We start from the raw sequence: 13,148 nt of genomic DNA on the forward strand, positions 1-13,148 counted from the left end.
AGTCGGGCTACCAAAATCTATCTCTGCCCTGCCCGTCGGGCTATTGTAGGAAGGAAAAATATATGTCAATGCTTTTGCATTCTTTCAGAAATGTAGCTGGGTAATTATGTCATTGGCATTGGTGAGCCACTGTCAATATGTGACATATTGAAATCGCGTTTGAATTTGCGCTTGTTTTTTTGCTTTCACTTTGCAATCGTGCGAACTGTGTATAGAGAGCGACAGCACTGATCTGTGAGTGATGATAATTTGTGCACCAATTCCTCTGACATCGTCTTATTAGTCGTTAGCTTACTATGCAAACATGACAAGTGAAATCTCCCGCAGCAAGCTTAAACATGTGAGAGGTTGATTGCGCAGAGAATCGCTGAGCTTATGTGAGTGCGCGTGTAAAAGCAGCAGGATATATATATTTTAGTTCTGCTGAGCCAAATAAGACAGGTCAGGGTGAAGAAGTGACAGCCAAAGAAAAGCTTACCACAAAACGGAAAAGTTATGACAAATCAGACTATAAGGCAAAAAGAAAGTGCAGCTTTATGGTTTCATGGACAAAATAATTTCTGTGGCTGCAATATGACGAGCTATATAACCAGGGCTGCACATAAGTGGTCCGCAGGTGTGCATTCGCTGTCAAAATAAAAAACACGCAACTCAAAACTGTACTTTTGAGTTAAAATATATATTTATAATTTTAATAAATGACAAATTAAAAAGGCATGAACATTTTTTTTTGTATCGAAAAAATATCGAACCGTGACACCAAAGTATCGAACCGAACCGTGAATTTTGTGTATCGTTGCACCCCTAATATATATATATATATATAATTACAGGGTGCCCTGGTTCCTCAACACCTGACACGGACCTTGTTGATCCGGGCGACGTCCGAGCCGGCATGCCTTCATATTTATCTGTCTCGCTCATGTCTGCAGTAGGCTTGCTTAGCATAGGGGGTCTAGCCTTAGGACCCTTACTGGATACAGACGCCCCAGGCAGGAATTGAACTTGCGATCCTCTGTTCAAAAGGCGTGTAGTCTAACCACTACGCTATCCAGCATATATATATATATATATATATATATATATATATATAAATAAAATATCAAAATAATGATGGCATTGTGTGTAGTTACCTGGTAATAAATATACTTAGTACACAGTGATGTTGCTTTTTCTCTCACCATGTTTCTTGACGGTCTCGATGAGTCTCCAAACAATCACAGGTGCTGCTTCAGAGAGAAGTTCTGCCTCCACACCTGAGACAGAGAAATAAAAGCCTTTATCATTGTTCTTGCCTGGAAACAATCAGACATCAACATAAGGATAATTTTAGTTCTAATTTTTCATTTGCATAGTGATTATAATTTGGAAAATAATTTACTACTGCCAAAAAACTGAAAAAAGAGAAAAACATTGTTATAAGACTACAACCAACATTTCTGAAGACTTGCTGAGCCCGACAACAAGAGGCATGGTTTTTCTTTTCAATTTCTGCAATCCACCCATCTAGACTGATGGATCCAAGTGCGTATGTGTGCTTTCATGTGTGTGCCCTCCAGGGAATGTGTACACACACACATACACAGAGAAACAAACACAGACAGCAGCATAAAGGCCTTGTAAATGTCAGTGATGAGTTCATACTTGGGTCAAAACTTCACATGCCACCGTGTGACACATACACACACACAGAAAAATAGCTGCTTCTTAAGGCACATAAATACATACATGTTAAGTTGTAGTCTTTTAGTGCTAGCATACAAAACACTAAAGAAAACTAAACACGTACACGACACATGAACATATCAATGTGTAGCTACAGCATAAATAGCTACAGCAGAGCGTATGCATGCACTGTACAGACAACCTCTGAGCATTTTTAAAAGGTTGGTTTATCATGCTGCACATATGCATGAAAAAGATGACTAACATTACTGAAGAAAGAGCAAGAAAACATGGTATCGTCTATAAACAGGGCTTCTTACTGAGATCTTGGTGAAGTAGAATTAAAACACTGAAGACGTGTTGGTACTCTAAAGCAGAGTATGAACAAATTAGCTTTAAGGAGCTGCTCTTATACTATCCATTATTATGCAGCCAATAAATCTTTCAACTAACTGAACATTCTTTTAAAATTATTGGCAACGTTTGGGGCATCCAGGGATGTGCTGGTAGAGCAGTCCACCTACAAATCGGATGATTAATGCATCGATTCTTCTGTGCGTGTGTCAGAGTATTTTTGTGCAAGATACTGAACCTCAAGTGCATCCACTGTGAGTGTTGAAAACACCAGTCCATTTTTTTTTCAAACACTTATTCCCACAGAGATCACCTAACTTGAAAATAAAACTATAGTTAATAATAGCAGCTTGCACAAATTTTTTGGGGAGTATGCTGTAGTATACTGTACATGGGTACAATACATTTTAAAAAAATCTTAATGGCTCCAAGTTCCCTTTGTATTGTTTTTATTCACCAGTTTGGTGAGTTTTTATTGGTCATTCACCAGATCTTTGTTAATGACGTGGTTTCTACAAATATTTCACCTTTACCGCACAAGAAAGGAAGCTATGGTTTCCTCCATGCTGTGTATAGAAAAGATGGAGGGAGCTTCTGGGTGTGAAAAGTGCAGCCAATGTAGACTTTCCTTAAGCCTGCAGTCTTTCTAATGGCTAGTGGGGGGCTCCTCTAATGGTTTACAGAAGTCAACGTGCATGGCCAGAAGTCTATGAACAAACCTATTTCAGCTTCTTTGATCTCAGTAAACAGATCCCTGATGAGTTGTTGGTCTTAGTCACGAGTTTTGAGACTTCCTAAGTACAACATGATGTTAGTTTAAATATAGGTCACTGAAGCATTCCAAATGACAGGACCATGCGGATTTTATAAAATGATGGTAACTTTGTGTTTTATTTTATTTTCTCTATATCTAATATTTTAATGTGTAGCTAATGAAGTCAGGGTCATCCCATGGCTCGTCTCTACCACAACACTGCTAATATTCTGTTAATGTCTTTTCTCCTTTATTCCATCTTTACTTTGTTTTTTTTGTGTACCCTCTCACTTTCTTTTTCCCAAGCTGCTCCTCAACTTGTCCCTATCCCTCCCTCTATTTCATCCTCTTAATAAACTTTTCCTTCACCTAACAATTCATACCTAGTTGCTCTCTTCTGCCCACATACTCTTTCTCACCATATCGTTTTAGCTTAGCAGTTCCCACCCTCCTTTGTTGTGATGGTCACACTTGTGTCCTATCATAGCACACACACAGCCAAGTATTGGTCACGCTGAATTAAATTACACCTGTAAATGACACTTGTCTTTTAATGATGTCAAACACACTTGCACAAAAAAATCATATTTAAAAACTTAACATACACTTAGTCACCATGTTTACAGGTTTACAGACCTGCTATTTCCTGCACTGATTATGTTTATGTGAGCGGCCAGTTGAGTGTATTATTTCAGATGTGTATGCATGTGTGGCTGTCAGTGTGAGCAATGACAAAGAATGCTGAGGAATTTCCGGAGATATCGGTCGTTAAATGCACAGTGCTTTCATTAATGTCACTGTCGAAATGTATTACAAAGACAATAGCTCAGCCAGAGGACAGGAGAGGAGAGGAGAGAAAAGAAAAGTGATAACAGAGGTAAAAAAAAAAAAAAAGAGGAGATATGTAAAGAGCATGAATAAAGAGAAAAATCAGAGCGAGATGGAAAAGAGGAGAAGAAGGGAGAAAGTAGAAGTAAGAAGAAGGTAAGAGGGGTCTCAATAGGAGGATGAGGGGAAAGTGAATAAGAAGAGAGCATTGGAAAAAACTGAATTCAACATGGATAAAAAGAGCAAAAAACAAAAGAGGGCAACCCCAAGAAGAGGAGAATCAGGGATTAAATAACAAACATAAGGACAAAAGCAAAGAGGACAAAAAGAGCGAATATATAATAAAGACAAGAGGACAGATCAGGGTGGATATTACACGGCGGGGATAGTGAGAGATGAGAGGAAAAATCAGAAGAGGACAAACAAGAAAGGAAAAAGTGAAGAACTGAAAAGTAAATGGACAAATGAAAACACAAAAGAGTAGAAAAAAGAAGAAAGGAAGAAGAACAGAAGAAAATGATAAAAGAAGAGGACAAAGAAAAAGAGACTGGTGGATGAAAATAAAGACAAAAGGAGAAGAGAGGAGAACAGTGAAGCTGACTCCATTCCTTCAGCTCTGCAGCAGATCACCCCACCCCCAGCCCCCATTAGACAGAGGGTAGGGTGCTACAAACAAAGACATACACAAACCTACAGACACACAGAGACACAGTTCAAAGTCAGATAAACAGATAGAGATGAACCCCAAGAGAAGATTAACGTGACTGTATGCACCAGTATAGTATGCACATCGTACAATGAGACAGAAAGACAGATGGAAGGGGAGACACACACACACACACACACACACACACACACACACACACACACACACACGGTCTGTCCACAAAGATGTTCTCTCATTAAAACATTTTCCACCGTACTATACTGTATAAATCTGATACTATGGTACACACATACAGATGTGGTCATACCCTCAGAGCTACCAACAGCTGTGGTCCCGATCAGCAGTATCTGAAAATTATTTATTGATCGGTGAAGCTGGCATTATGAAGTAGGACCAGAATCACTATTTCGCGTTTACATTCAAATTTAGTATGCCCCCTCCCACCACCACCACACACACACACACACACACACACACACACACACACACACACACACACACACACACACGCACACACACACACACACACACACGTACAGATAGAAAATCTGATCAAGATAAGAGAGTGGAGTTATAGAGCAAGATGCTTATATATCAGAGAAGCTGTTCTGTGCCTGTGGGAGCTTCTGATAACTCATATACCAGGATTGGCTCTCTTGATGTATAATAAATCATGTTTAGGTCAAACACTTGCACGATGAGTATGAAATTCACTCATATTTGATGTTCACATCCCAATATGTTTACGTTTTCATCCTAAGTCCCTGTGCAACATCTCAGATCTTTGTCCCTCTCAGATGGAGGTGCTGTGTTCAGTTCTGCAATAATATACAGTGACACCAGGGGGCAGCTGACTCCAGACCTGACTGGACAGTCCTGTTCCTTTAATCGGAGCTACAGCAGAGGGAAGCCACATTTGGTTTGGAAAGGCTGTTTTGTTTCATCTCAGGAAGACAAGTTTAATGTACAGGGTGGCTGTGGTTACAACGTAGCTTGCCATCACCAGTGTGTGAATGTGTGTGTGAATGGGTGGATGACTGGATATGTAAAGCGCTTTGGGGTCCTTAGGGACTAGTAAAGCGCTATATAAATACAGGCCATTTACCATTCAATGTAAGTCTTCAGGTAAAACTCACATGAGATGAGGCAAACTATAATGTGCAATATGTGATCTACACAGCATGTGTACAGAAATAATGACACAGCATGTGGAAAATCCAGCAGAATGCAGGAGACCATAAAAAAGGGAAACACGCTGTAAAGGATAACAGATAATGCAACAAAGAAATATTTATACACACACAGCAATCCGTTAAATGAACACAGCTGGGAAAATGAGGCACAGGTGAATGCAATCAGGGAAAATGACAAATAGAAAGCAAAACTAAAGACAAGATGCAAGAAAGAAGCACTTATAGAGTGACAAATACCACAGACACATAGCATCTTGACATTAAGGAGTAGTGGGGAAGGCTATGGAATGAATTCAAAATATGAAACTCACAAATTATGACAATAGCCGCTGATAATATTCAATGCATCTCCTCACATGTGCTGAATCTTAAATAGGACACAGGAAAGGGACTTGTCTTTAGCAATATTAACAGCTAAGCAAAGTGAAATATTCATCCTCTGTCTCCTCCTGACCAATCCACCATGGCAGCATGTTAGTCAGAGGAAACCTCCCCCCACCCCGGGGACTCAGCTAAACATGCTATGAGGTTAGCGTATGATGACTTATTATATGAGCATACTCAGAAAAACATTTATGCATATGCATACATTAGCATAAATGCATACAGACACCCTTATCGAGCAAACATAGCCATTGCATTTGCTTAAAAATGTAACTTTCAGAGTAAAGCTGTGTAGGGATAAACCAAACATTGATTTCAATTAATACATGCACAAACAGACACAAAGCTAAATGCTAAATGATGTCTCCCACGCAAACAAAGCTATTTGCAAGCCATTTGTCTTGCATTATGACCACATCCACAGGATGTTTAACATTGTAACAGATACATTAATATGTATCTTAAATGCACATTAAATCTGAATCTGTCTTCTGGTCTGCATATACAATTTTTGCCCGAGGACTTATTCATACTGTAATGTGCTGATGCTGTTTCAGTTTCCAGAACTTTGACTTACAAAATCTAATAAATGGAGGCTATAGATATCATTCTATGCTAAACGTCTGGGGAATCAGTGTCATAAATTCCAGAAAAATACTATAAAGCAGCACTTTAAGCACAAGCTTCTAGACTAGAAGAAGCCACATGGTAAAGAAATGCTAAAAGAATGCAGACAAGCCACTGTGTTTACCAGTTATTAAATCCTTCCTTCGTGATGTATCTACTTCCCCTCAAGGCAGCCGTAGTTTCAATTCATTTGAACAAAATGTATTTGTAGAAACTTAAATATCAAGTCTGTATTTTTTTTGTTGTTGTTGTCATCATTGTCCACACCGAAGTGTTTATAAAAACAAACACAGTTACATTCAGTATTTCCCTCCAGGCAACATTCCCAGTCTATTTTAGTCCTCCTAAGCATAACTTACATCCACATTTGGCTGGAGACATTATCTGTTGTCTGTAAACTATTAACATGAAAGTGTACTATAGTTTCAAATATTGAATTTAATTTCAATAAAAGACATGAAATCATGATGTGATGTTTTGGAAATGGTTGGATGATCGATAAAGACACATTAACAGCTGGCCTGGAATGAATTGGAAAACGCCAGTGAAAATGGTGACGAGCACTGTCGTACTTTATACATATTTTTTTCATCAAGTGCCGACCTTTTCCTACCTAATTTAAATTAAGTTTACTACTACCACAAGTCTTTGTGTCTTGTCTGCTTTTTCTCTTCACATAAAGTTGACATGTTCCAACCCAGTCTCATTTAAGGACATCAAATTTTGAAAATTAGTGGCGTCTCACTGACATCCACAAGGTGTGAGGCATAGTGACACACATTTTAAACTGAACTCATTTACACAGACATTTATAAAATGTGTTAAATATGTGTGTGTGAATGACCAGATGAGAGGAAGCTTCTCTTAAACTGCAAGACTGTAATTGTGCTGTATTTCCCCCGTGGATTTCCCAATCCAGCAGGCACTTGGATAAAATCATTTTAGAGTGCCATGAAAGGCAAGTTGGACATGCAGATAATTAATCAGACAAAACTGTTTTGTCACAATTAAAGCTTCTATGTAGGAAAAGATGGTCTAGGTGTCTGTGTTTAGCACATTGAAACAATATAAATGGACTGGTTCTTATATAATGCTTTTCTATTCAGACCATTAAAAGTTTGCTTACATATGCAGCAAATGGTAAATAGCAGCATTGTTTATAAATCTTTTTCCTTGTAGACTTTAGATTTTTGCATAATGAAAGTTCAAAATTCTGAGTATCCTTGAGTTAGAGTTGTTTTGGTGTGCATAATGCTGAAAATATCACTAATTAAATCCCTCTGCTATTTAATCTGTTTTTCCATTAATATTTCTTCTGCACAATGCAAAACTATAGAATGCTAATATTCCACTGGTAATTGGTTTGATTAAAAGTGAGCTAAAGATGATATCTTACACTGAACAGAGGACCCACAGAGAATCCCCTTTAATCCATCCTCCTCAATCTTGTCTTTCTCCTTCCTCTCATTTATCATCTTTGAAAAATCCACCACCCCCTGTTTCTCATCATCAGGTTAGTAGGATGTTGCCACCATCACACTGTGCTTGACAGGATTTCAGAAAAAAACATCCATTTTTAATGATAATTGTGTGGACATGCCACAGGTTTGCAGAAATTATCAATAGTCTGTGTTCTGTTGGGATCTTTGAAGTTGCTAATAAGATTTAGTCACACATGTCTACTATGAGGTTTAAGAAAATTGTTTTTGAATCATGGTTTGGGAAAAATCGATACTTTTGCAACAGGAAGTTTTCACACTGAAAAATCTGTCTCTCACTAATGCCTTACCATGGAGCATCAAGCTCCATTACCAAAGGACATATTATAAATAAATGAGTTTTATTATTAGTGGCATTAACAAAACAGCATTCACTGATATCTTCTGAGTAAAAAAAAGGTTTTGATCTTCAAAAACACAAATTACAGTCACAGAACAGAAAATGGTTCAAGCGAACCAAATTCAACACTTGGAACCAAATCCAAACCTTTGCTTAGCTAACAAACACTCATGATACAACTGGCTAAAATCCTTATTGGTCACTCGTTTAGTTGTTTTAAATTCATGAAAATCGAGAGGCTAAGCAAAGATGGCTGAATGGATACTGCAATGCCTGTGAATGTGAATTTTATGTTATATTTTAACTGACCTTTAGTTCAGCTTGATGGTTTTGTTTCCAATCTATTGTGGTTGTACAAAATATTATCTTATTATTATTATTATTATTATTATTATTATTCAGTAATAAGAAACACATTTAAAAAAGCAACAGTAAGAAGTTTAACAGATAAGTCCGAATAGTCACCATTACATTTTTATGCAAATCAGAGACAGTTGAATACATAAGACGGAACACTAGTGTGTTGTGAGAAATTATTTCATTTCACTTAACTGGTCTTGAAGAGTAACTTCAAATTGAACATCATGCTTTTAATGCAACGACCAGTAGAGTACTTTCTCTTATGTCAGTGGGTGGTAATGGTTTCCACAATATGACCTGGTTAAAACATTAGAATTAGTGATAAGCGTAACAGGTAGCAGTGACTGTGATGGTCCGAGCGAGTGTCTGGTGGTTTTCCATCTGGAAACTGTGTTGTTCTGTGTCCACCCTTGTGGGTTCCTCACCAATAATCCATAGGCGGCTAATCAACTTAGCCACTAAGACCAGTACAGACCTTCACTTTTCGCCAGTTAGTCAGCTACCTTCTGGGGGTAACTAGGCCTCCATGTTCCTTGTTCCTTGTGATTATTCCTCATGCTTAACCTTGTCTTCTTGTGCCTCTAATTCTTCGTCACTCTCCTAAATATAGTAATAACCACTGCAGCCAAAAACAGTGCCTGACGAGCCCAGTTGTAAGTAAGCTATTAAGACTCGACTGTACACCGTGTTCGTGTTTTCCTCTGAAAACAATAAGTTCCGTTGGAGCAGCCTTTCAACGCCTCTCTTTGTCTCTCGCAAGCAAAGTTGACCCACACAACAAAGTAAAGCTATTTTTCGGCTACGAGCCCGACACGGAACCCGCCGTATTAGTCAGAGGTCCCTTTACTACGGGTTCGGAGCCGCGGACCTTCAGTAACAGTAATAAATCACACAGCAATAGTACATTCACGTTGTTGTAAAAAGCATGATAATATATTAAGTAATCCAAAGTATTCAGAATACGTTACTGTCATTGAGTAACGTAACGGAATACGTTACAGAATACATTTTGGGGCATGTATTCTGTATTCTGTAATGGAATACATTTTAAAAGTAACCTTCCCAACACTGGCCACCATGCTGCCATCTTATGTTTTAGGTTCCTGAAAGTAGCCACCCTTTTTGCTTTTTTGACAGTGCTGCAAACCTTTTGCCTTCTCTCACCTAAAATGGTTTTCACTTCACAGGTGTGTCTTGTAAGGGTTCATTTGTGGAATTTCTTGCCTTCTTTTCTTGAATTCTAAGTAAAGAGAAACAGCAGTCCACCATCACTTTCAAATTGCTAAAACTTTGAATGTGTCGGTAGTGGTATATGAATGGAAGATGAATACCATCAGCTGCATCTGCAATATTTTTCCAGAGACAAAAGTCTTATACATTCACCTTAGTTCCTCTGAGTGATGGTCACTGTCTTCAGATCACTCCTAAATGGCTTTCTTGTTAAGCCAACATATTGCTCCCCTCCTAGACAGGGCCATTTCAATTAGCTAATGAGACCTGGAGTGCCAGGAGGCACTCTCAGCATATTTCTGATCTTCAAGGTTAGTGGTGGATGGAGGGAGAGGGAGCATGTGCTCTAATCTACAATTAAGGGGTAATTACATTCAGTTGCAACTACAGTGGTAAAATTACCTGGTGAAGTGATCTGCTGGGAGAAGTGACAGCTGGGAAAGATGGAGACTGATGCCCTGTGAACAGCGTTGGGTGTAAAGAGTTACAGTGTAATGTATTATATGCTGTGTGCCAAGCATTTACCGTGTTGGGACTACTGCCCATGGAAAACTCACCCTTTAGGTCCACATACCAATGGTTTCTGTCCTTCATACTGTGGCACCTGAGGTGGAGAGCAGCTTACCCCGTCTTGACTCTGCTATGCTGAAAGGTCACTTAAAGAACTCAGTCACTTTGCAGGTTTTAGGTTTTGTTGGGACATCTGTCAGAATCAAAGTGAGCCCTTGTACCCTGTGGATGTGAGCAGTGTCATTCTGTCATCTAAAGTGGCTTGCAGGTATGCATTGTGGGTAGACTAAAGCAACTTAAATAATAATGCAGTGTTCAGTAAATTTTCCAATTAGGTGTAAAAGGGCACTAGTTGAGCCATCAGCATTTTGAAGCAAGTTTTGAAATGGTTACTTTTTTGTTAATGGTATCGTTCTTGATCATACTATATGCCTGCAAGCATTTATGAATATCTAATATAAGTGATAAATATAACACTGCTTATCTCAGTTCCTCATTTAGCCGTTTGCTGCTTCCCTACTGAGAGGACAATGACGCGTTTCCTTCGTCTACATGCTTTTCTTAATTTCATTTACTGGCCCATTGGCCAGCTAGAAGAAGCCTGAAAAAATAATCCACAGCTCAGCCTGGAGGAGTCCACAAGAACCCTGCTGAAACTCTTAACTGGTTGGAGTTGGAACTTAATGTAAGGTCTTCTTCCTTGGTGATTTGGCACTATATAAATTAAATTAAATTGAAAAATTGAATTGAAGGGAAGGTGTATATAAGGCAAGTCAGTGACAAACTGGTGAAGTTGTAATAGACTCCTGCTTCTCGGGGAAAGGAGCATTTCTTTTATAGAGAGTAGCAGTTTTCACGTATTTATTACATTTTTCACTGAACAATTTCAGTTTTACATATGTTGAATGGTACTTTAACAGAATTTCACAGATGTATAAATGATTTTGTATGTATGTATCTATGACAAACTGAATTTATCACTGAATTTCTTCCACTGACAACAGTATGACCTTTGAGCCAATCTCATGTTCTCACTATAGGAGACTGAGTGGAAATAGCATTTTCCTTCAGGGATCAATAGTCACATTATTACTCTGATATAACATGATGTTTATGTAATCCTCCTGCACTCATGCCATAAAATCTGAACGCAAGTTTTGAAAAGGTAAATCAATAAAGGTTTAACAGGTTACTGTTCTAAAGCACACCTGGGTGACATACTGTATGTGGTGTTTATTGTGTTTTTCATTTTATACACACACAGTCCCTGTGGAAGAATGAGCTAATTAGGTGTCAGATAGGTTTAGGTCTGTGCCGATGTATGTCTGTGGTCACCGTCAACCCCCTCCTACATTATGAGCAGCACAGCTGAGTCATCATATTTAGAATTCAAATACGGCTGAAAGACTTCTGTTATCACTTCTTTTTATTTTCATCTCCTATTTTCAACTCCTATTAACTATTGCGTTACTTTAAATAATGTTTAACCCTCTGGGGTCCAGGTTATAATTGGCCATTTTTAACTACTTTTGATTTTCCCTCCACATTTCACCTTTAAAAACTGTTTATTTGCCTTGTTTGGTATCATCCTTTTCAGCACAACCTCACGTGTCTGGATTTAAAGTTATGTTTTCATTTTGACATACTGTATTGACACAATTGATCTAAAATCAGACAAAAAAAATAAAATCTGAGTAAAAAAAGTTTTATTTTGTACTGTAACAACCACAAACATGTTTAATGAATCATATTTCATAACTTTAAATGCAAATATAACTTGTCAATTTTAAAATCATATGCACAAGTTTTGCAAACAACAAAGTTATTTGCAGCCATTTACCTTTTACCCCTTTTTTAAAATAACCATTGCAAACTATTTACAGAACAATCAGCTGTTCTGCATTCAATAAGATGCCACACAAATTATTCGTGCCACTCCAAATATTTCTGTCCACTATAAAGGAGAACATCACAGCCTGATCCCTGCAGGTCTGACAGCGGCAGGTGTATCACTCCTGTTTCTACCTGGAGACAGCAGTCACCTCATTGTTCTGACACACAACACTGTCCACAACACTACACACTAACTACACAAGACAACACATTAGCTACACACTTCAAACATGCTAAACGTCACAAATCTCTCACATCTCAAAACTCGCTCTCTCTCTTTTTCTGCTGTCTTTCTCTCTCTCTCTCCTAAAACGTCCCTCTCTTCTTAAACAACCAAATGTCATGTCTCCATATCATTTTTGATTCCACCAACATAAAAGGGCATTTTTTTAAGCCCTATCAATCACTCTCATAAGCAGAGACTGCTAGGTAGCGCTGTCCTTAGACAGTAAATGTGACGTAAAATGACAAGATGACCATCACTAAAGAGCACAATCATGATGTCCATCGAAACACATGATTTTTGAGAGTATTTTAATCACAATATAAATTCTCGATATAAGCAGACAAAAAAAAAAAGATATAAGTAGACAAACTGAAAATGTAGTCATCACATAAAGCTCTGTAGTTAATACTGTTTTGCTGAGTGTCTGAGCAATCAGAGATAAAAATGCTAACCACTCCATCAAAGACACTCAGCAGCAAGACGCAATGTAGTATAAGCCAAAGGCAGATGTAGACGCACATGTAGGCCGTTGATGCTGAAATGACTAATTGGCTCAGTGTGCTGATGCTGAGAGCATAATTACTGCCAGTGATTTTCAACAGACAACACAATGGAATT

General features: G+C 38.2%; 1 protein-coding gene across 3 annotated transcripts in view; it reads right to left on the minus strand.

Annotated features, from left to right (window-relative positions):
* pik3r3b (phosphoinositide-3-kinase, regulatory subunit 3b (gamma)) overlaps positions 1-13,148 on the minus strand; it is a 232,412-nt gene that overhangs the window by 138,854 nt on the left and 80,410 nt on the right. For all 3 annotated transcript variants that reach the window (XM_026147116.1, XM_026147115.1, XM_026147114.1), the window contains exon 2: positions 1,182-1,256. Coding sequence is in view for 2 of the 3 variants with exons in the window: in XM_026147115.1 (XP_026002900.1) it covers positions 1,182-1,256 (75 nt within the window). In the remaining variant the exon portion in view is untranslated. The remainder of the gene's footprint in view (positions 1-1,181; positions 1,257-13,148) is intronic.

This window comes from Astatotilapia calliptera, chromosome 17 (genome assembly GCF_900246225.1).
Source record: "Astatotilapia calliptera chromosome 17, fAstCal1.2, whole genome shotgun sequence".
NCBI lineage: Eukaryota > Metazoa > Chordata > Actinopteri > Cichliformes > Cichlidae > Astatotilapia > Astatotilapia calliptera.